Genomic DNA, 22336 nt, shown 5'->3' with positions numbered 1-22336 from the left:
GCCTTTTTATGATGAAAGTTGACGCATTTGGTTTTTGTTCGGTTTCACTTGAATTCTTTGATATCCAGGGCTCGTTAAATACCCCACAGTTGAATGGAGGTCCACTACAAAAGTGAACGGCATTTCAAAGCTTATAGAGATCTATATGCATGTCTGACATTGAGCAATAGTCAGATTTGATATACCTATACAGTGTTTCCAATATATAGAGTTAAGATTCCTACATTGCCAATAGGAACTCCGCGAAAAGATCCGACCAAGCAGTAAGAAATCACATAAATCACAGGTTTGATGTTCTTTTCATGGCCTTGATTGTGTACATATCCGTTAATTCGGATTATAGAGTAGAGAAGACTGATGAAGGTTAAAGGGCTGTATTGCCTGAGGCATTCATGCAGCCTCGGCAGGCAAACCCTGATGTCATCTGTCCAGGTCATCGTTAACTTATCCTGCTTCGATCTTCTCAATTGCAACAACTATGCTCTGTGGTCATATTTGAATGTTCTGGTGAAACCTTGTTGTGGATTTCACAATATACCACTTCATTTTCCTCTACTTGAATCTCGTTCTATGCTTACAACCATGGCCACAACCACCGCGCGACCTCCCGCCCTCCTCTCGGCTGTTCTCCTCATATACCCTGCAACATTATTACTGGGGTCTCTGTTCTCGACAATATCTCCAACAGCACGCCATTCCAGAGATCTGTTCGTCTCTTCCCCACACCCCGCAAGCCCTCTGGCGCCATCCCTGGCTGCAGACATGCACCTCTCCGAAGGTCCTGTCAACTACTTCGCTCGAAAGAATAATGTCTTTAATATCTACTTTGTGAAGATCGGATGGCTATGGACCACAGCTGCATTTGTCTCACTCCTCATAACCCAACCCGTCTTCTCTTCATCTCTCCGGGAATCCTCATCACAGCAAGAAGCACGTTTTCGACGCACTCTCCAAGCCATTCTACGTTATGCCCTCACAACAACAGTATGGTATCTTGCGACACAATGGTTCTTCGGACCGGCAATCATTGATCGCGGCTTCGTGGCCACAGGGGGCAAATGTGAACGGGCCCTGGAAGAAGCTGGAAAGATGACCGCTGGCCAGGGCAGCTCCGCCAACTTAGAAACACTATTCACGGCAGCGACGTGCAAAAGCGCCGGTGGCGCATGGAGTGGTGGTCATGATATCAGCGGACATGTGTTGATGCTGGTTCTAGCTACGGGATTCCTGGCTTTTGAGGCTGTCGGGGCTAGCGCACCCGCATGTTTGTCGCGATTTAGTTCCACTGGGGATGCGGGACGTGAGCGCAAGACTAGTGATGCCGATAGTACTCCAGTTATTGATTCAACTGAGACTGGTGGGTTCGCAAGAACGTGGTCACTCCGTCTTGTTTGGGGTGTTGTTGGTCTGGGCTGGTGGATGCTCTTTATGACCGCGATCTGGTTTCATACTTGGTTAGAAAAGGTGCGTGCATACTTGGGAAAAAATCTACACGGTAAACATTTCTGTTGGCTGACAATTTGTCTAGTGGTCTGGTCTGTCCATTGCTTTGAGTTCTGTGTATGCCATCTATATACTCCCAAGACGGATACCTGCTTTGAGGGACGTGATTGGACTTCCGGGAGTATAGATATCTGTCTTTTTCTGCGAGATCTAATTCTCAGTAGTGTGAATATATCGAATGATAATGATAGATTGCATTGATTTTGGGTATAGAGGAATGTTCAAGCCGTCTTCACCTTGAAGTTGAAATGGTTATACACCGAAGATTGGTGCGTTTTATGCATCACACTGTCTTCAGGCATTAGGCCTTCGAACCTTGTACATTGTAGGGTGATAAGCACCCGATGTGCCTTCGTACTATTCCAATCACCAGCGGGACTTCTATGGTTAACATTTTTCCTACAACAGAAAACAAATTTGGTTTAATATGCACCTATGTCTTAGATGTCTTTCAGATATCGTCCGTGTCCTTTTGCATATCAAGGATTCTTCTACTGAGCAGCCCTGCCCTTTCTTGTAGTTGTAACCTATCTATCCATTCCAATACTTGGAATCAATGCAAGGGTGTTGCTTCCGGTTCCTGTCCTAGGAACCCAGCTTCAAATGCTGGGGCGTGTCAAAATACCGAACTCATCACGGGCTTGTTTGACTTACCACCTGGAATCAACGCAGATGCATACATCACCCGCGTAATAGGCCTCAAGTCCACGGGTGTTAGATCATCGGATATGGATAGCTGCATATATGGATCCCAAGCAGCAATGATAGCATCGGAGTAGCATTTCAAATCAACGGTGCGTTCTTTTTCTGCATTCACCTCTGACTGGCATTGGATGCCCATGCAGGTACCAAACTCTCGAAAGGCCAACCGAAATCGGATATTGCGCTCCAAATACTGATTGATCTCGAACAGATTGTCTGGAATCCCGGTCAGCTTGGTTCTTGTTCTATATTTCTTCACATGTATTAGCAGAAAGGCGACTGACATATTTGCTCAAAGCATTTCCCCGCCAGTTCAGCAGCCCATCTCTCTCGCCCGGAAAACCAATGTGCCGTCCATAAAGTCATGCCCAAATCCAGAGGATCACTTGAAACAAAGTGCTCTCTTTTGCGCTCCATCGTGCGCTTATAGTCATCAATCTCCTCGGTCAAGACCGCCCCATCACCTGCTTCCATGGCTGTAGCCTGAAGAAGTCGAAAAACAACAAAGCCGTCAATCGGATCAAGATTACCCTCTGACTTAACCATTGGCTCTGTCAGGTCCATGTTCATCTTCCATATCATTCTCGGCCGAGCTGCCGCGCGATCAACAAAGAACTTTGGGTGTATCGCTTTTGCAAGCTCTACGGCTTGCCTGTTGTACTTCACATCCCCCGATGCTTTGGCCATTCGGTTCAATGCAAACATCCACACCGTTAGGTAATGGTGATATTGCCCATCGCCATCTGGACCATGAGCATCTGTCTTTCCAATCCTCAATCCACCGCTTAGCGGGTTCGCGTCTGTTGCTCCTCGCAGTCTTGAGTGGCCGTCTCGCGTTCTACCTAGGATGTTATGGACAGTCTCAATCAGACGGCCAGCCAGAATCAGATAACGGTCGTCGCCAATGATATCATTGCCACTTCGCCTGTACTCTTTGTGCATTGTGAGAAAGTTGACAACTCCGAAAGCATCTGTCCATAGGTATCGCCCTCGATGGCCACCTGATCTTGGTGGTGGAGTCCACTCTTTTGGATCTTCGATGCTACTAAAACTCCCATAAAGAGATTCCATTGCCTGCCCGAAGCGGTCTAGACGCGGAGACGGACTGCTAATTGGGATAGCCATTGTCGAGGTTCGTGCTTTCGAAATAGGACGGGCATATGCGTAGTTGCTGGGAGGAATAATCGCTTGTCTGGCAGTGTGCTGTTTGAACAAGAATAACCTAGGCCACTGCATTACCGATTTTCACAGATGTCATTTAATCGAATATCATCGGAATTGAAGCTTTGTGGTTTGCCTTCAACGATGAAGTCATCATGACTGTTTACCTACCGGGATGCAAACAATTCGCTGGGAAAAATCCCGAGAAACAAAGAGCATATGTTGTAATGAAGAAAGAATAGAAATGCTGGTAACCCCAGACACTTCAGTCTCGCATCTATGTGAAGATATTCCCAATAGCCGTCCATGCGCTTGGCATGTATATTCCGAAATCCGAAAAAGATGCCTCAGCTACAGGAACTTTTCAATTCAGCAGTGCAGCCCCTGCCTGCAATCCAGGATAAGAACTTTGCATCACACTTCGATACCTTTGCTGGCAATCAAGTGGTTCTTTTAGGTGACGGCAGTCATGGAACATCCGAGTTCTATTCTGCACGCGCAGAGATCACAAAACGACTCATCGAACGACACGGTTACACTATGGTCGCAGTCGAAGCAGACTGGCCGGATGCAGAGGCCATCGACCGATACGTGCGCTTGCGCCCAGGTCCCAAGGCGCAAATTGGAGGAAAAGCAAAGAATTATGAACCATTCAATCGATTCCCTACCTGGATGTGGAGGAATTCCGAGATGCAACAGCTAGTTGAATGGATGCGTGATCGAAACCAGGGCCTCCCACCAGAGCGAAGAGCCGGATTCTACGGGTTGGACCTGTACAGCATGGGTGCCTCTATTGGTGCTGTGATCGACTACTTGGACCGAATAGACCCACAGGCAAGCAAGCAAGCACGTCAGCGGTATGGATGTCTGGAACCTTGGGTTGATGATCCCACTTCATATGGTCTGGCATCTCTTCGAGGTATGGAGGATTGTGAAGCCCCAGTTATGAAGATGCTTGGAGACCTTTTGGAGAAACGACTTGAATACATCGGTTCGAGGGACGGCGATGAATACCACAGCGGCGAGCAGAATGCCCACCTTGTTCGTGATGCAGAGAAGTATTACAAGGCAATGTACTACAGCTCAGCAAGTTCGTGGAACATGCGTGACATGCACATGTTTGAGACCTTGGAACGTCTGTTAAAGCACAATGAGGGAGAGAAAGCCATTGTGTGGGCGCACAATTCCCACGTTGGGGATGCGCGCTATACAAGCATGGGCTTCCGCCGCAAGGAGCTCAACATTGGGCAACTATGTCGTGAGCGACTAGGACGTGAGAATGTGACGATTCTTGGATGTGGCACTCACACTGGTACCGTTGCAGCGGCCCATGAGTGGGACGATGATATGGAGGTTATGTCTGTCCGTCCATCCCGAGACGATAGTTGGGAGATTGTGGCCCATGATACTGGAGTCCCGCGCTTCGTGCTCGACCTGCGTCAGGATCGCATAGATCCAACTCTGCGATCGGCTATCGCTGCTGAGCAACGCCTACAGCGTTTCATTGGTGTCATCTACCGCCCCGATACAGAGCGAGCGTCCCACTACTCACAAGCTTTCCTTCACAAACAGTTTGATGGTTATGTCTGGTTTGATGAAACCAAGGCTGTTCAACCCTTGGAAGTCATCCAGCCTGCTACGCCGCTTGGAAAGGGCGAAACTTATCCATTCGGGCTGTAGTGATATACTTTTGTTTTGTTGGTCAAACGCAAATAAATTGTATTCAGTATATTCGTCTCTTAATGTCAATGTTTGTTCAGTCTACCTAATTCATTATTCACCTGTTGGGAATTGCACCAGATTCCCCTTAATTGCCACATTATTTCTCCCTGCAAGTCCAGCGCTTTCGAAATGTAAGATATGTTCAAGTTGCTTTATGGTTGTTTCGTATCCGATGTATCAATGATTATGTCGCAGTGGCTGGCCTTCTTGAGCTAGTCGCTGATACTTGACTGCCTTCCGTAGCACCATGCCATTGCTCAGTTGATCAGTTTCCTGACGGAAAATCTCCTGCCACGGGGTACCACTCGGGATAACGGGGTATCCCTCTTTTCCCAATGCTTTCCTTCGCTGTTCAATCTCATCATCGGTAATGAGAATATCAACCCGCCGTTTGCGCAGGTCAATGCGTAGTCTATCCCCATCTTTCAAGATAGCAAGATTGCCTCCTGCTGCGGCCTCGGGACTAGCATTCAAAATCGAAGGTGACCCAGAGGTTCCCGATTGTCTGCCATCCCCGATGCAGAACAGTCCATCAATACCCTCTTTCAAGAGTCGGCCTGGTGGATGCATATTGACGACCTCTGCTGCTCCGGGATACCCAATTGGACCAACACCGCGCATGACAAGTATGGTCTTCTCATCGATGTATGGCGTCGTCTCTAGGCGGTGTTCGTAGTCTTCAGGCCCGTCAAATACCACAACAGATCCTTCAAATGCCTCCGGGTCATCGGGGTTGGAGAGGTATCGCTCCCGGAATGAGGGTGAAATGACACAAGTCTTCATAATTGCAGAGTCGAAAAGATTACCCTTCAAATGGGCGAACCCGGCATCTTTCATCAATGGATCGTCGTATGGTTTAATGACACGTCGATCCCATGTATGCTTCCCACGGACATTCTCGGCGAGAGTTTTGCCATTGCAAGTGAGCACATCACCGTTCAGCTTGCCCTGATCTAAAAGCTCGGCCATAATAGCTGGTAGTCCTCCAGCGCGGTAGTATTCTTCGCCGAGGTATTCCCCTGAGGGTTGCATATTCAACAGCAGCGGGATGGTAGATCCAATAGTATCCCAATCATCCATAGACACCTCCACGCCCGCGTGCTGTGCGATAGCGTTGATGTGAATAGGAGCATTCGTGCTGCCGCCGATTGCGGCGTTCGCTACGATGGCATTCTCAAAGGCCTCACGTGTCATGAGATCACATGGTTTCCGGTCTGCCTCTACCATTTCCACAATCTGTTTGCCTGTTTCATAGGCGCATTGGGCTCTGTGGCGGTAGGCAGCCGGAATGGCGGCTGACCCGGGAAGTGCCATTCCTAAGGACTCTGCAAGAGCATTCATCGTCGAGGCAGTTCCCATGGTATTGCAGTGGCCGACCGACGGAGTGCTGGATTTTATATTAGATTCAGTGGCCATTGAGTAGGGGTGTAGAAATTACTTACCCTCGGGCGATATAATCCATAAACTCATTTTCATCAATCTCACCCGTGGCGTAGAGCTCTCGACCGTGCCACAGTACAGTGCCTGCTCCGGTCAAAGCTTCCTTGGAGTAGCCGTTGAGCATAGGTCCCACGTTCATGCAGATAGCAGGGATATTCTAGAAACATCAGCATATATCTAGTAATCTTTCAGGTCTGATACTCACCATTGTAGCCGCAGCCATCAAGCAAGCCGGGGTTGTCTTATCACACCCGGTAAGCAACACAACACCATCAAGGAAATACCCTGTCAAGATCTCCACCAAGCCAAGATACGCCAGATTACGATCAAGAGTAGCAGTAGGCCGTCTCGAGGTCTCCTGGATAGGATGTGTGGGGAACTCAAATGGGATACCGCCAGCAGTCCGGATACCCTCACGAACACGCTTAGAGAGCTCAATGTGATGGCGATTGCAAGGCGCAATATCTGATCCCGTCTGGGCAATTCCAATCATCGGCTTACCAGACATGAGCTCTTCTTTGGTGATACCGTAGTTGAAGTACCGCTCCATGTAGACAGCTGTCATGCCAGGATTGCTGCGGCAGTCGAACCACGCGGACGAACGAAGTGTTCGTCCCGGTTGTTTGACGGGGACTTGAGCATTATCTGTCTCGCTTTTGATTCTCATGCGTGTTTCTAGCTCCTGATTGCGTCGTCGCAGGGCCTGCAGCTCACTCAGACAGTCCTCGATGTTGATTTGTTGGGGTTGGGTGTCATTGCTGCATGAACAGCCCTCACAGGACTTCTTATCTGAACACCCCATGGTGTTGTAGGTGCACTATGTGTTGAGTGTAATGTGGGATAAACATCCCATATGGGGGGGCGACATGGATTATATATAGCGAGCTCCCCATTTGTGCTTTCCTGAAAAATGCGGAGTGCAATCGGCAGACACTTCCCGAGATCATTTGACGTCGAATCATTGGAATCGTACAATTTGTTGAAATGCCCCGCGTAGTCGCGGAGCCGAGCCGAGATTCCGCCCTTCGGGATGTGATGGTCCGGATATCAACATTTCTTAGATATATGACGTCGTATCTGTTCTACGTTGATTTTCCATATAATTTCTGATAACTGAGGTTGGCGCTTCGACTATTTCACTAGTGAGATGGAGATTATTACTCGAAAAGCAACAGGACTGCCGCCTGAGGTTATGGTAGCTAGCGCATCATATATGCCATTGGAGCAAATTACGTTTGTCTTGCTATTTTTCATCGCATATATCATGAGGAGTCATCTATGAATGCATCTCGGTATATGTTCATTCATACCAAAGAGTTCCAGAACGAATGCGACTCTACATCAACCTGAAAGCCTTGAGCAATTGCCTCAAGGTCCAGATCCGATAATTCCAAACTAAGCAGGGAAGACCCAAAATCATGTGCACGGTCTGCGACGCCGAGTTCTCTGGCAACGTTAATAGACTCATGCATGACCATGTGTTCACTGAGAACAGTGATCCCAGGGCTCCAAGGGCTCCCAGTCCGCGGATTGTCGTCCGCAGCACTGATCCCTAAGTGAGAAATCAACTTATCCAAATTTTCCTTGGCCTTTTCTGCTGCCGAGTAGAGACGTGTGTGTTCAGAAAGAATATTTCGGCAAAAGACCAGTGATTGGAACACTGTTGAGTTGCTCCCTTTTTGTGCAACAATCCGTGCATGGATAGTTGCACTGATATAGGTAGCATAAGAGAGCATGTACGGTGCACTGCTCAGGGAAAATTGTTGCGAGTAGTCGTGTAGTATCTGTACAATTTGGTTCGCGGCTGATGTACATGCGTTCACTGACTCATGGGCAGTGGTTGAATTGATGACCCCGTCGTGGCCAATTATTAGAGGACGGTGGACCAAAATGATCAGCACATTGAATAAGGCTCTTGACAATAGTTAGTGACTATCAATTAGTATTGGTTGGTGGGAAGGACCATACAAAAGACAGGCGGATTGAGGCAGGAGGACCGCCTGGTCTGGGAATGACAGATAATCAAGCCGAGGTGGCAAGTTTTGGCGCCAGCTTCTCAGCTGTGACTTGATTTCCTGGGAGATATTTGCTCTGTGACCCAGATTTGACTCTCGAGATTCCGAATAAATCTCACGAAGAATACGTTCCACAATTGTTGTCAGCCCGCATAAATTGGTGAGCAAAGAAACATTCAGTGACGGAACCACCTGCCGAGGCTTGGTAGTCGTGTATGTTATATCTTGAAAAGGTTCAAGTTCATCATAGTCATCCAAAAAGTCTAGTGACGCTCTCAGGTTGACACGGTTGAGAAGCGGAGGTCTTCCTTGGAAAAGACACTGGATCTTATCAATCACTATCAGAGAAGTTAGAGGTAACCCGTGGCAATACCAAGTACAGAGAAGTGATAGCTCACGGTATGCTCCCCAGAGAACTCGCTTTCGAATTTCAAGTTCCTCGGCAGGGATACTATCCACATCAGGAAGCACATGAAGGCCAAGATCAATGAACATGTTGAATGCATTTCCAGCGTATAGCCATGAAAGACTCCGTTCGTCACATCTGGAGAAAAGCGCATTGGACATAATCAACAATGCCTGAAGGGTCGTGATTTCGCTTTTGTCGAAGCAATCTCGCAAAAGCTGCGTGAAACGTTGCCGAAACTTCCATCCTGCGGTCGTAATGTCGTTTGGATCGGAACGAAGCTCTGGTCGGTCACAGTGCTTCGACACCACAAAGAATATCGCATTCAATAGCAATTTGGAGAAGTATGGTCCCTCGCAGGCCATGTCCCGCATGAAAGCTGGTCGATAGATGATCTGTGCCGTGTACAGTTGACGACTCCAGTATATAGAGAGCAGATGCATGCCGATCTCTGGATCCACGCCATCAAAGTCGAGCTTTCCGGCGGCAAGATTGAGCGGCTCTAGCTGTCCTGTACCCAATTAGCACCATAAAATCATTTCGTGTTGCATAAGATCCGACTTGCTCTGTCTCGCTGTCTGGGAAAAGAGAAAATTCCGTGTTCCCTCTTCGTTAGATTGGCCAGGTCTACTCTGCTCGTTGTAGTTCGGACTTGTATCATCATATACTGTACTCGTTGGACCATGATACAATGAGGTGTTTCTGCGGTTGTTCTCTGGTACTTCTGGGTGTGATGCATCTCTGGTTGAAGCAGAGGGTGAGTCATTCCGCGAGAGACCAATACCAGCTCCTCTCGAGAATGGCAATAGCGTATGTGGACTGCTTGCCGATGCAACAGAATTTTCCGACTCCGATTGCACTATTCCAGCAGAAGTGTTGTTGCTGCCCTGGAGCTGGGCACATCTCTGTCGAAGGACTTCATTCTCCTGCTCTAATTCCGCAATGCGGTGGTTGGTCGGCCCAAAATCAAAGTATCAGCAACTTGAAATTTGATCGTATTTTTCTAATTTTTACCTTGGCTTATTCTGGACCACGCCTAGCCGACAGTCGATACTCTTAGCTAGACAATTCCCACACTGGGGCCTCTGCGCATCACACTTCAACTACTTATGGAATCTGATGAGTCCAAAGTCTGTATAGAGTCCCGAAATACGCACCTTTTTCTGGCGACAATGGATACATGCTGCTGCCGATCGGCTCCTTCGGGCTGGCATTGTTGAGGTCCGGAAACTCTTCTTCCGAGATTTGCTTCATCTCCATACGATGACGTCAGCCACAACATTGTAGCCTTATTTATCAGGCAGTATGGACCATCCATAGTTAACTAACTAATTAGTTAACTAGTTAATTAGTTAACTATATAGTTAACTATAGGCGGTATTAACTAGGGTATAGACATTGAATAGTATTGGCGATGCTGCTAAGCTTATGTACAACTTAGATTGTTAACTATCAAATGGCCACTATAGAAACTTCCCTACCACACGCGCCACCCGAAAGATAAAGAAAAGCCTTTGCAAACGCCATGCTCAATGCGAACCATAAAAACTCCAATGAATGCACCATATCCATGAGCCTCAAACAAATAGCTGAAGGCAAGGCCTGATCAAGGCCGGACTAGACCCAAATCCACAAAGTAGACGAGGCAAGTCAATCAATCAGAAAATGATCATACTTGCACCTATCAAAGACGCCTCAATTTCCACCCCCAGACGTAGCTGGAGCCGCAGCCCCAGAAACATCATCAGATCCATCAACAGCCCCACCCGTCGCAGCAATCACCCGATCGACTTCACCGCGACACTCGGGCATAGCGCTGCGCATCTCGCGGGCCAACACGTCGCGGAAGCTCGCAAAGGCTTCGCGTTTGCCACGCAAGTCCTGATTCCCACGCTGCACAAGCTCAACGAACTCTCGCGTATAAATGTCTGGGTTGCGCGCCGAGTCAACGTAGTCGATGATCTCTGGTGGAAGCTGGATGCTGGCGAGGGAGGGGTTGGAGGGGTCTGTGTTCGTGTCTGGTTGATTGTCTTGTGTTGGCGGGAGCTGGGTGTGCGTTGAAAGGGTCGAGAGGGCGACGGTAAGGTTTTTGCTGGATTGTATTAGCTTTGGTGTGTAGGGTTGGGGTTTAGTAATGTTTGTGGCAAGGCTTTTGCTTTGATGGGGAACACTTGTGAAGATAGAGGAATCGAGGGAAATATGATGCTAGCGTAGCTGACGTACATCTTTCGCACAAGCTCCTGCTGTGTCTCTGGGCCTAGATACCCGTGGACGGCGGATTGGATCTCGAATAGGTGCTGGATCACATCTTTAAGGTCATCTGCGTGAGGAATTAGCATGCGTACCCTTAGAGCTATCCGCTTCTCATAACTCACCATCTACCGTTTTCAAAGTCACTGGCGCCATGATTATATTGAGCGAGGACTCGGCTACAAGCTGAAATTGAGGTTTCTCTTGGGGAGAAACGAAGGCGGTGTGGGGACGAAGTATGGTAGATAAGGAGTGGAGATGACGATGTTTATATCTTCCTTTAAATTGGACCTTTGCCTGATCAGACACACTAGTACTATATACACTACTTTAATATCCCTCTGGCATGTATCCTACCTACCGCTATCTTAACACTTGCCCAGGTGCTCGAGCAAATGTGAACCAATCCCGTTCAAGCTAAATTCCATGTTACAAAGCCAATCGCCAAGTCGATCTCAAATGTGCCCGAAGAAAACGAGATAAGATGTGATATTTGTCTCGGTCAAGATGAGCTAGTAACGTGGATGAAAGCCCCAACAGAGCTTTCCAGAAACAAAGCACGCCTTACTAGCTTTGTACGGTTGTATGGAGTACTCCGTACCGGTCCTACTGTCTACATGCCCCCATCATGCCTGAACGTTACATCGGATACATCCGATCCAATAGTTCAGAGGCCGTAGGGCAGCCCTGGTTGCCATATGATCCATAAGAGACAAAGAAAACAGTGGTCGAACAGCGCGTGCATAAGCCTAAGGATTCAATTACCGACTCCACTACCAACCCTGCTGCCTAGGGTTCCCTTAAGAGAAATGCCTCGTCTTCCCCCTCCCCGTTCGCCCTTCTTTATGATATAAGACCCCATAGATTTCATCTTCATTCATCTTCGTCCTTCTTATCGCAAACCAATCTATCAATTAACACCATCGACACCAAATAATGCATCATCTCCGGGATTCGCTGCTCGGCCCTTCGCCACGAGGCGCTCCTCATTTCACCGCTATATCAGAGGCCTGTCGGGCAGACCAGGAGAGCACGCGTCAATCCATTGCTCGGGGAGAACTCAAGGAGATTCGGGGCGCAGCATTCCATAACCGAACCTCGTTCATCAACTCCCGATACTGCGAGATTGGAGATGGCACGGATTCCTTTGAAGAGAACATTCATTCCATGTGGTATATGTACTACCAGCTCGGCCGAAACATCTCGCACGAGACGCCCGACCACGAAGGTCTTATCCTCGACATAATCCGGATTCAAGGAATGGGACCGCTGACTCGACGTGTGCGAGGAAATTACGGCGTTGATATCGCACGAACTGCCGAAGGTAGCACACTCTGGAATGATCTACCCTTCTTAGTCACCGACATGACCGACTTTTGGAATAGCGACTTCCCGACGATGTCGGGGGCCCATCGACTCAATTTAGCGACGTTCCTTGCTAAGCTAGCATCAACTCGCGTTAGTAATGATAAACTGTGCCAGATTGCCCTTATTCTCTTTCGCAATCTGTTGGAGGAGAGACAGGGACTTCGCAGTGGGGAAGACTTAGATAATGAAGATCCAATGCGGCGTATAGACCAGCTTGAAATATGTCACTTGTTGCCAGCTGCAGTCGCTTGGTTCCGTCATGCTGGCCACAATCTTGTTCTGCTCTCAGAAGTGTATTGGAGCGATTGCCCTAGTACCATCAGCCAGGGTGGCGAGAAATTTATCGAGTCAGAGCTTGGGCAGCGATCGCCCACTGGATTCTCGCCATGGAGATATCTGTACTGGCTCAAGCGGCTCCATGAAATCAAGGAGGAGGCCAAAGAGGCTAAAGAGGAACTCTTAGAAGAGCACGCCACCGATGCCATTGACTACATGGTCGGTATACTCGAGGAACGAAACTCTGGAATTCTAATGGCATACCAGAACGGCGGAGATGCCTTGCGTCAGGACAAAAATCTGCTTTTCCTGAAGGATCTTTGGAAGAGTGAAGCTACGGAGAATGAAGAATCTACAGATGGCGCAGAATAAGACGCGAATGAAGGCCCAAAAGCAGAGTAAAGGAAGATGTCAATTAGATCTCTCTCCTTTCTTAGCTTCTCTCTTTAGTTCCCTGGCCAATCATACTCAAAAACACCTTCACTTTGTTGAAAAGATAAATATGTACGAATTACAACGTTTATAGTTGATATCGAGTGCGTTCTAACTATGATTACAGAAAATGAAGAGTTTTAAAGTCGTGTCCACAGGTTTGAAGAGAATTTATGTAATATCCAATATGTCACTGTCTATATGTGCACAGCTCGCACAGCGAAGACACGAATACACGCTGAAACCGCATGAGAAACAAATAAGACTTGTACTCAGTAATCTACACCTCCCGCGTCCTCAAGCTAGAAAGTTTCGGGATTTTGATCTCTGTCTCCATTTCAAGCCCGGACAAGCTTGGGAAACGCTGGCTGAATTTAGCCTCCCAGTCCTCTCCAGGGCTTGCCGGAGCCTCTTGGGAGGAACCATGGTCATGACCAGTGCCCGGTCGAGAGGTGGTTGGACCAGCGCGCAAATTCTTGGGCTTTGGTGGTGCAGCAGGTCGAGTTGCGGGACGTTGCGTGGCTGGATAACTGGTAGGAGCGACAGGTTGAGAGACACCTGCGGAGATATTAGGGCCATCTCGGCGCTCCGGGAGTGTTGTTGAACTGGTACGAGGAGTGTATGTTGGGCCAGATGTGTGAGAAGCGGGCAGCTGGCTTGAGACTGTGGGTCTAACCTCACTCTGCTTTGCCTGCAAAGAAGAGGAAGTCTCCGTAAACCGTCCATACCCAGTGGCGGTCTTTGGAGCGGCGGGTTTTTCGGACTCTCCGAGCAATGACTGTACCTTATTCTGAATTGTGCGAGAGCGAGGGCCATCACCCATCACTCTTGCACCCCCGTCACCCATTTCGGCAACCCGACGCCGGTACTCAGCTGCGGCATTGGCAACCCGCTTCTCCTCTTGGGAGAGTCGGCGGCGTTCCAGCTCGCGGCGCATCTCTGGTGAAATGTCGTCCCGGTCCGCGTCTTCCAAGGCAAAATCGTCATTTGGCGAGATACTCTCATCGGCTGAGTCCGACGCCCCAAACAGACCATCTCGGGGCGCATGCTCTGCTGATGGTGAGGAGGACTTTTCTTGGTTGCCCGCCTCGAAGCGGCGGAATGCGTCGCCGAATCGACTAGCAAATAGATTCTTGCCTCCTGAAAGTGATAAGGTAGACAGACTACCGCGCTTGTTGTGTTTGTGACTACCACTGGAGCGTTTCTCGCGCTTCCGATTGCTCTCTTCTTCTTCCATCGCGCGTAGGTAATCGACGTCAGAAGAAATAGTCCGATCTGACTCGCGGTCCACATCGGTGCGCACTGACCGCAGTGGCGCGCCATCCTCGTATTGCAGACGGGACATATCCAGGGAAGTCCGCGGGCTCTCAGAGTCACGAGGCAGGTCATATCTCGCTCCCGCCTGGACTGACATCGGCCGAGCCTTTCCAGTGGCGGATTTAGAACGTCCCACGGGATCATTCACCTCCAATGTCGAAGGCCGTCTCAAGGTTTCCATAGAGGGGCGCGCAGAGTTAGACTGACTGGATACACGGTCAGATGGCAGCCGCGAGCTTCCTTCCACATTCAAGCTCGACATCGGAGGGGATGGCGCCTTATGCGGCCGTGTCACTCTTTGTTCGTCCGCAGTTGTAAATGGCTGACTGGAAGATCGGTGCTCATTATCAGACGAAGGGAATCGATAGATTGGACGACTGGATATCTTCGGCTCCGGCAAACGAGGTGTTTGAATGGGGGACGTCATGGTACCTGTCGACACCATCACAGGCCGCTGAGGAGTTGGCTGGTACAGAGGAGTAGCCTGCGGTGCGGGAATTTCACGCGAATTAGGTGCCCGAACAGGAGAAGGCTGGGATGGTCGCTTATAGACTGGCCTCGGTGCACGTTCGGGCGAGACACGTCTAGAGAAAGCATCATCGGCCAGGGCGTTGGTGAGTCTTCGGGATAGATCCTCGTCCTCGGGCTTGGATTCTACTGTTGGCTCGAATTCAAACTTGTCCCCTTTTTCATGCAAAATGTCAAACTGATCCAAGGAAGGGAATCGTTTGGACATTTCTTCTGCCGTCTTCTTTCGGGATGCGCCCCCATCCAGAGCTGCAAATGGATCACTTGACGAGCCTTCAGCAGCGACTCGATAAGGCGAAGGACTTGGTCTCTCGGAGGTAGGTTGGGACGACGAAGATTTTCCGGGTCGACCACGCCGCATAGGCGCAATCTCAGGGATTATCTCTGTCTCCTGCATAGGAGGCGAAAATACTGCGCCCACAGCGGGAGCTTCCGTGGGCGTAGGGGGTAGCTCTTGGTACTTGCGCGCCTCCGAAACAGAGCGGTTAGAATAGATCTAAGAGACAGTTAGTGTCAAATATCCACTAAAAGAGGTGCGTGGAAACATACGTCTTTGATAGGAACTTCCTTTCCTTGCATTTTGCACACCTCGCGCACGACTTCATATATGTTGGGACGATTGCGGGGATCTTCCTTCAACATTGAGCCTGCGCGGAGCCGTCAGTCGTCGATGATGGATCATAAGCCAAAGAGAAGTTCCAAACGTACCAATGAACAGCTTTAGCCGACTTGAAAAGGAAGGATAGGAAGGGTATTTGAAGGTCGCGTTGAGGATAGCCATCTGACCGACCTCTTCAAAGGGGGTTGTATAATAGCATAATTTGTACAAAAACACACCAAGTGCCCAGATATCGCTCTTTTCGTCAATCGGTTGCTTCCGGTAGACATCTATCATCTCTGGGCTTCGGTACTGCAGCGTCGTGTGCCGCTGCACATCATCTTCAATCAAGCGACCCTCAGCGGCAGAAGTAGCAGCAGGACGAGGGGGTGCCGATGATCCAAAATCACACAGTTTGTAAGTGGCGGAACTCCCCTTACCCGAGATCAAAACGTTCTCGACTTTCAGATCACGATGGAGGAGAGGCGGTTTAAGATAATGCATGCATGCAACACCTTCAGCAACATCAGAGAATATCTTGATGATCTCTGGCTCTGTCAACCGGTGTTGAAGCCGGGTGTTCATGAAGTCGATAAGACCACCACCCGCGCAGTACTCCATGACCAAGAACACCTCATATCCACCTCCGCGCAGCTGCGAGGCATGCGAATCAATATACTTCACAATGTGCCGATGGCCCTTGAGCTTCTTCATCGTCTCCACCTCAGTGCGCATGTTGGCAAGGGCCGCCTTGTCAGGCACGGCCACCCGCTTCAGCACTGCGGTTTCGGACCCATTGACTGGCTGAGGCAATCGCACCACGTAGACATGAGCAAAACCACCTTCAGATAGGTACTTCTCCACTACCACGCGATGGCTGCCAACTTGAATCTTGGTGCCCGGAAGCAAGGTCCCCGCAGGTGCTGTCACTGCGGCGACGGGATTGTAAACGGGGAATTGACGTGACGTCGCGGAATGACCGTGGTGGGATTGTGAGGACATGATGTCGGAATGCCCTTCAAGGGCAGGTCGTAAATCGGTTCTAGGTGGCTAGCGACACGGCATAGAGAGTGAGACGGGAATTGGGGGGTTTCAAGGTTGGCGGAGATAGGTGCCTGGGACTAAAAAGGACAGGTTGGTGGGGAAGCGGAAACACGGGGTAGTACCTGACTACCAGACTAACACAGGGGGGATACAGGAAGATTTGAAGCTCAGGTGAAATAGAAAGAAGACGATCAACCCTCCGATGGAGAGAGAGAGGGTATTGGAATCTCAAGTGGAAGGGCACCCAATCATCGGCTGCGGATCACGTTCTGCCGAGTCTTATTCCTCACCATGGGCTTGTCTTATACATTCACTTCTCCTAAACTGCTTTCTTTCACTACGTCCCACTACCAGACTAATATCCAGTTCAGCATGGTCTAAGTGGGCCAGGATGACCCCATGTGTCTCTCTAAGACCCGACGTCCTCTGTCTGGTCATGGTCCCGCACCTCATGCCCCGATCATGGGACATCCATCTATCACAGTGCTCTCGCAATACCCGTGTACGGTGACCAGGAGATATATACCGACATGCCCTTTTTGATCTTAATAATGAGCTCTTGTCCCAACCTCGAATCTCGGAGTCGAATTTTACCACACTCCCTACACGTGAACAAGCCTCGGTGGCAATGTTGTATGTTCTCCAGCTCGAAATGCCTTGGACCCACTACGTTCAAACTATTTCCCCCAACCGCTTGACCGCAAGATCAACAAGGGTTTTTAGCGGTCCGCCCCTGCGCTATGCAAGATATGCTCGAGGCTAAAACAGTTGAGAGACCTACTTGGGACGAATGTTCTTTGCTCCGGTCCGCTGCTCGAGATACATAGTATAAAAGTACACATCCGCGGCAACCGCTTATATAAACTTTGAAGTTCGCATGGTTGGACTCTTCCCAAAGCGATGTGAACATCTGAGGCAGTATGGCTCCTTGTAATGTGCTAAAAGAGGCTCAAGTGGTCCGAATGCGAATACGAATGTCTTGGCAACATAGTAAGAAATAACCGTAAATTGATATAGACTCTATTGATATAGCAGCATGCGACATAATATATATTGTATACCCTGAGACCTAAATTATAGGCCTTGGGATTAGTTCTTTCGCTTCATCTCCTCCATTTCTCAACAGTATAAAGCAAGTGGAGAAGCGTAAAGCGGTAAGAATATTGGAAGAACGATATTCCGAGTCATAATCAAGCCCTTTCCCAAAAGAGTAAAATCAAAACAAAGCAGCCGTACTTTTGCCATGTTGACAAGACTCTAAGCATTGATGCTTTTGTAAGTTGAAAAGGCTTTGTAAAAAACATATGCTCAAGAACAAGCACTTGTAAAGCCATAGCTTTGAACAATTCCATTGCTATAGGCAAAATATTTACCTCCTCTCTCTCGTCCCAACATGAAAGACCTGACCGGCTCCAGCCCCCAGGGGCATAGAGTGCGGGGAAAATGACTTCCCATCTACTCATACTTAAGCCGAACACTCTACAACATACGTCAATACGCAATGCGCTCTTAGCACCTAAGCACTATAAAGTGCGAGTGATATGAGAAGTCTGGAGACCGCAAGAGACGTTGTCATTGTTTACTTAGTACTTGAGCCCTTGACAAAGAAGCTGAAGATTAACAAGAAAAAGCCATCATTGACCTTGTTCATTTCGCTTGGCTTAATATAAAAGCATGTAGGAAAGTTCATCAGAAGTTAAGAGCTAAGATATCTTTTTGAAAAAAAAAAAAAAAATTGACAGGGCTTGTAATTCCATCCCTTGAGGCTGTTTCTGAGCTCGGTCACATAGCCCTACGTAGAATCGCGTGGCTCCGAGGAATTCAACATATTTCGGACAATATATGGCGATCCGCATCAAGATATTTTTGGACATTCACTCGTATTTCCGTTTGCATTGCCAAATTTTGTTTTTGATGTGATGACCACGTCGAGTGGTGCAGGTAGCGTTGGCGCCGATCCTTAGCTCCCACACTTCTCTTCCAAAACAAACACCGAGTCAGATTCAGGTTCTCCCGCGCTTTTGGTTTTCTGCGTTACGATTTGGATTTTATTTGAATTATTGATACTTGTTGTGTGTTTTATTCTTGCATTGGCATTTGAGTACCCTCCAGAGCACTGAGCGCCTGTGGCCTCAGTGCACTTGTCAGACTAATATGACCTGGCAGTTGAATCTCAACCGCGAGAACTTGTCCATCTAGGATCCGGCAGATCAACCCAGGTTATAGTCTTTTGATCGACGCTGCGCTTTGCTGCAGTACGTCGCATATATATTAACCCTATATTGTCGCGGGCTGATCCAACATGGACGGTCCGCCACCACCGCCGCCGCCTCATGGCGAAAATCCTCATACGACTGAAGGCGAATATCGCAAATCCTCGGACCTCCCAGATGGCAACTACGACATATTTATCATCCCACCTCACTCCGCTGGATCGGGCTTCCTCTACCTTCCGTCGCTGCAGTGCAACCGAAACAGTTACCTAGCGGGCGTCGCAAGCACGCTCCTCGCATGTTTCGTGTGGTCGTATATATCCCCGTTTGTGAAGGCATGGTATCTGGCCACGGTCGCTAGCGGCAGTGGTACGGGTATGGCGGTCATTGCAGTTGGGGTGGGTGTCGCTGGATGGCTTTTCGGTTCCGCTCAGTCCGGCAACTTGGGAGGCAGTAAAGGCAATGACGGTGCTCGAGGACGGTTCGGCTTTGGTGGCTTTGGTGGCGGTGCCGGAGGCCCAGGCGGTCCCGGAGGCCCCGGTGGCCCTAGGAACACCGGCCCAAACACCAACCAACAGTCCTCCGGTGCCAACTATGGCGGCAGCGGGGCCGGTCAGCAAAGACAACAGGGAGGAAACTTTGGTGGACAATACGGCAACCAATATTCCGGTAATCAACACGGCTCTAGTCCTCCTCCAAACTCTGATAATAACAAACGTGAAAAGGAGGAGGCTGAAAAGCGCGCGAGAGAAGAGCGAGCCAAGGAGGAGCGGGCTAGAGAGCAACGAGCTAAGGAGGAGCGTGCTAGGGAGGAACGTGCTAGGGAAGAGCGTGCTAGAGAGCAACGAGCTAAGGAGGAGCGTGCTAGGGAGGAGCGCGCTAGGGAAGAGCGCATTAAAGAAGAACGAGCTAAGCAAGAGCGAGCCAGGGAAGAACGTGCTAGGGAGGAGCGCGCTAAGGAGGAGCGTGCCAGAGAAGAGCGTGCCAGAGAGGAACGTATAAAGGAGGAGCGTGCTAGAGAACGAGCCAAGGAAGAAGCCGAACGTGAGCGAGCAAGAGAAGAAACGAGGCGCAAGGAAGAGATACGCCGAAAGATGGAAGAGTTCAAGCGCAAGCGTGATGCAGAAGCCAAAGAGAAAGAAAAACAGCGCGAGCGCGAAGCAATGGAGAAAGAATTAAAGGAACGCCGCGAGCAGCTCGAAAAGGAGATGGCCGCTGCAAGAGCTGCTGCAGAGAAGGAGGCACGCGAACGACTGGAGAAGGAAGCCGCAGAGGCCCGTGAAAGGCAAGCAAAGGCCGAAGCTGAGGTGAAGGCCAAAGCCGAAAGGCTGGAAGCGGAAGCCAAAGAAAAGGCCGCGAAAGAAGCTGCTGAGAAAGAAGCTGCCGCAAAGGCCGCCGCGCAAAAAGAAGCCATGGCCAGATTTGCGGCGCTCAAGGAAGCAGCAAGCAAGAAATACGCCGAGAAGAAGGCGCAAGACGCGAAGAAAGAGGCCGCTGCCAAATCACCGCCGCCTAAGCCAGCCAGTACTAGCAATGTGCCTCGCACACCTTCTCCCAAGAAATCAGCGCCCTACTCACCCGCTAAAACCGCCAATGACGACGATGCGTACTCCTTTCGCCCCTACGACCGACCACGACGGCCATATGCGGCTGGCACCTCAGTATACTCTGAGTCTTCATATACACCTTCTCACTCGACTGCGCGCACAACACCTCCCCCCTCGCATCGCAGCACATATTCCACAAAGGATCCAGATAAGATCGTGATCCAAGGTGTCTACGCCTTCAACAATGCCTTTATGAAGACCCCAGTGGCGCAACTTGTCTCAGGTCAGGGAATGGTCACTGATGGGCTGGTTCTACGGATCACAACCGAAGGTCTCTTCATCGACGATGATCTACGCGGCGTCGGGCAGCGTGAGTGGGACGTCAAAGCATGGACCCTCAAACTGGCGGAGGTGTTTTGTCCACAGGTAAACGCGACACAATCCGCCAAAACTACATCTAGCAACCCCTTCTCTTTCCGTCGTGGGAACAACGTTCCCACCAACGAAGAATCAGAGGCTTTTCTCGGTACCTTGCTCAAAGTATGCAAGAATACCTGCCGTCTGGCTTCGCCTAGTGCGTGCTTCGCTCGCAGCGCGACTGCAAGCCATGATGGTGGCCCTGTTCACCCGCCCCAGGCGGAGTCCCGTGGTTTGCACGTTCTCCGTGCCAGTGTTCGGGACCAGGAAGGCAAGAAGTATGTCTTTGTGTTGCAGGATACTGAGGCCTGGAAGGTCGCTATCGGACTCCAGCGGCTCCGGGCTGGTGCTCTGGTGCGCGCGCTGGGTGTCTCCGCTCTGCCGGTCCCTGAATGCAAAACTATGCTCAGTGCTCTCGGTTATGTTTGATTGAAGACTTCTCACGCCAGCGTTCTTGTTATTTTCTTGCATCTTCTTTATATTCTCTGTTTATCTCTATATGCCCCTTCTTGTGTTCGATTCGACTTGAACGTCATCACTCATTAGCGGCGGAGTTTGCTTCATGCTCTTCTGTCCGGTATATTCATTCGCTATTCTTGTCTTGTTCCCCCCTTTTTTGAGATTCCCCTGGTTTATTTGGTTTATATTTATTAGTACAGTTGTTCAACATGTTGAGAAGTACATATCACATTACGATTATAGCATGACCAACCTCTATAAGACAGATGTGCAATAAGATAAATATGTTCTTCCACTCCATAGTGGTAGACGAATGGAGCAAGAATAATATATTCGGATATCAGGGTAATCCATCCTGAGAGTAATAGTTCAAAACGTGAAGTTCTCCCAAATTTATGTAGACACTAAAAGAATAGTCGTCATGCAGCCACCGAGTACAAGAGAATGAACAGTATCAAAGGAAAATCTTTGTTTTATGAGTGTCATACAGGTGTATAGGTACGCCGCGCATGCTTTTGCTTGACTATATGGAAACAGGAGTGGCAACTTCACAAAGCGCATCGAGAGCCCAAACGTCAATGTCAAAGTCAAGAGCGAACCCCAAGAGAATGATAAGACAGACAAACGCCGAAAATGGTTGATCGAATGCAGAGCTTGCGGGTCTTCGGCACATATGGATTTCAACCGTCCACAAATGCAGTGTCCTCGTAGATTCATTCCAGATTGCAGCACTTCGTATACAAAAATCTCTAAAAGGGCCCATGGTGTGGAAAGAGACAAAAATGGAAGAAAAGACTAGACCGAAGGAAAAAAAAGAAAGGTCAAATCTATCATGTCGGGAATCATATGGCGTCTCCGCAGAAACAAGGTGAAAGAAAAATCGTGATATGGCAGTGGGCAAAAAAAAGTGAACCCTCAATATCCACAGATCAACGTGT

The 22336-nt window shown here is 49.3% G+C and overlaps 8 protein-coding genes across 8 annotated transcripts; 4 read left to right on the top strand and 4 right to left on the bottom strand.

The window, feature by feature from the left end:
- Positions 1 to 582: 582 nt before the first annotated feature.
- On the top strand, positions 583 to 1630 carry PGRI_041690 (putative inositol phospholipid biosynthesis protein Scs3; the record flags this gene model as incomplete). Its single annotated transcript, XM_040791882.1, has 2 exons — positions 583 to 1464; positions 1529 to 1630. The coding sequence occupies 2 exons, from the start codon at positions 583 to 585 to the stop codon at positions 1628 to 1630; spliced, it is 984 nt and encodes a 327-aa protein (XP_040643792.1).
- A 426-nt stretch (positions 1631 to 2056) lies between these two features.
- PGRI_041680 (uncharacterized protein) lies at positions 2057 to 3330 on the bottom strand (the record flags this gene model as incomplete). The annotated part of the gene is made up of 3 exons (XM_040791881.1): positions 2057 to 2109; positions 2158 to 2421; positions 2490 to 3330. The coding sequence occupies 3 exons, from the start codon at positions 3328 to 3330 to the stop codon at positions 2057 to 2059; spliced, it is 1158 nt and encodes a 385-aa protein (XP_040643791.1).
- A 378-nt stretch (positions 3331 to 3708) lies between these two features.
- PGRI_041670 (putative erythromycin esterase) lies at positions 3709 to 5046 on the top strand (the record flags this gene model as incomplete). Its single annotated transcript, XM_040791880.1, has 1 exon — positions 3709 to 5046. One exon carries the CDS (start codon positions 3709 to 3711, stop codon positions 5044 to 5046), a length of 1338 nt encoding a protein of 445 aa, XP_040643790.1.
- A 219-nt stretch (positions 5047 to 5265) lies between these two features.
- PGRI_041660 (Aconitase/3-isopropylmalate dehydratase, swivel) lies at positions 5266 to 10209 on the bottom strand (the record flags this gene model as incomplete). The annotated part of the gene is made up of 7 exons (XM_040791879.1): positions 5266 to 6475; positions 6531 to 6685; positions 6734 to 7345; positions 7839 to 8442; positions 8497 to 8881; positions 8942 to 9460; positions 10107 to 10209. The coding sequence occupies 7 exons, from the start codon at positions 10207 to 10209 to the stop codon at positions 5266 to 5268; spliced, it is 3588 nt and encodes a 1195-aa protein (XP_040643789.1).
- A 435-nt stretch (positions 10210 to 10644) lies between these two features.
- On the bottom strand, positions 10645 to 11355 carry nut2 (mediator complex subunit NUT2; the record flags this gene model as incomplete). The annotated part of the gene is made up of 3 exons (XM_040791878.1): positions 10645 to 11041; positions 11173 to 11269; positions 11325 to 11355. 3 exons carry the CDS (start codon positions 11353 to 11355, stop codon positions 10645 to 10647), a joined length of 525 nt encoding a protein of 174 aa, XP_040643788.1.
- Positions 11356 to 12135: 780 nt separating this feature from the next.
- On the top strand, positions 12136 to 13215 carry PGRI_041640 (DUF3632 domain-containing protein; the record flags this gene model as incomplete). The annotated part of the gene is made up of 1 exon (XM_040791877.1): positions 12136 to 13215. The coding sequence occupies one exon, from the start codon at positions 12136 to 12138 to the stop codon at positions 13213 to 13215; it is 1080 nt and encodes a 359-aa protein (XP_040643787.1).
- A 340-nt stretch (positions 13216 to 13555) lies between these two features.
- PGRI_041630 (putative serine/threonine protein kinase) lies at positions 13556 to 16720 on the bottom strand (the record flags this gene model as incomplete). The annotated part of the gene is made up of 3 exons (XM_040791876.1): positions 13556 to 15616; positions 15670 to 15767; positions 15829 to 16720. 3 exons carry the CDS (start codon positions 16718 to 16720, stop codon positions 13556 to 13558), a joined length of 3051 nt encoding a protein of 1016 aa, XP_040643786.1.
- Positions 16721 to 19064: 2344 nt separating this feature from the next.
- On the top strand, positions 19065 to 21368 carry PGRI_041620 (uncharacterized protein; the record flags this gene model as incomplete). Its single annotated transcript, XM_040791875.1, has 1 exon — positions 19065 to 21368. The coding sequence occupies one exon, from the start codon at positions 19065 to 19067 to the stop codon at positions 21366 to 21368; it is 2304 nt and encodes a 767-aa protein (XP_040643785.1).
- Between the last annotated feature and the right edge of the window lie 968 nt (positions 21369 to 22336).

This window comes from Penicillium griseofulvum, assembly GCF_001561935.1.
Source record: "Penicillium griseofulvum strain PG3 chromosome Unknown contig_89, whole genome shotgun sequence".
NCBI classification, from domain to species: Eukaryota; Fungi; Ascomycota; class Eurotiomycetes; order Eurotiales; family Aspergillaceae; genus Penicillium; species Penicillium griseofulvum.
This window is presented reverse-complemented; position numbering and strand designations above follow the sequence as displayed.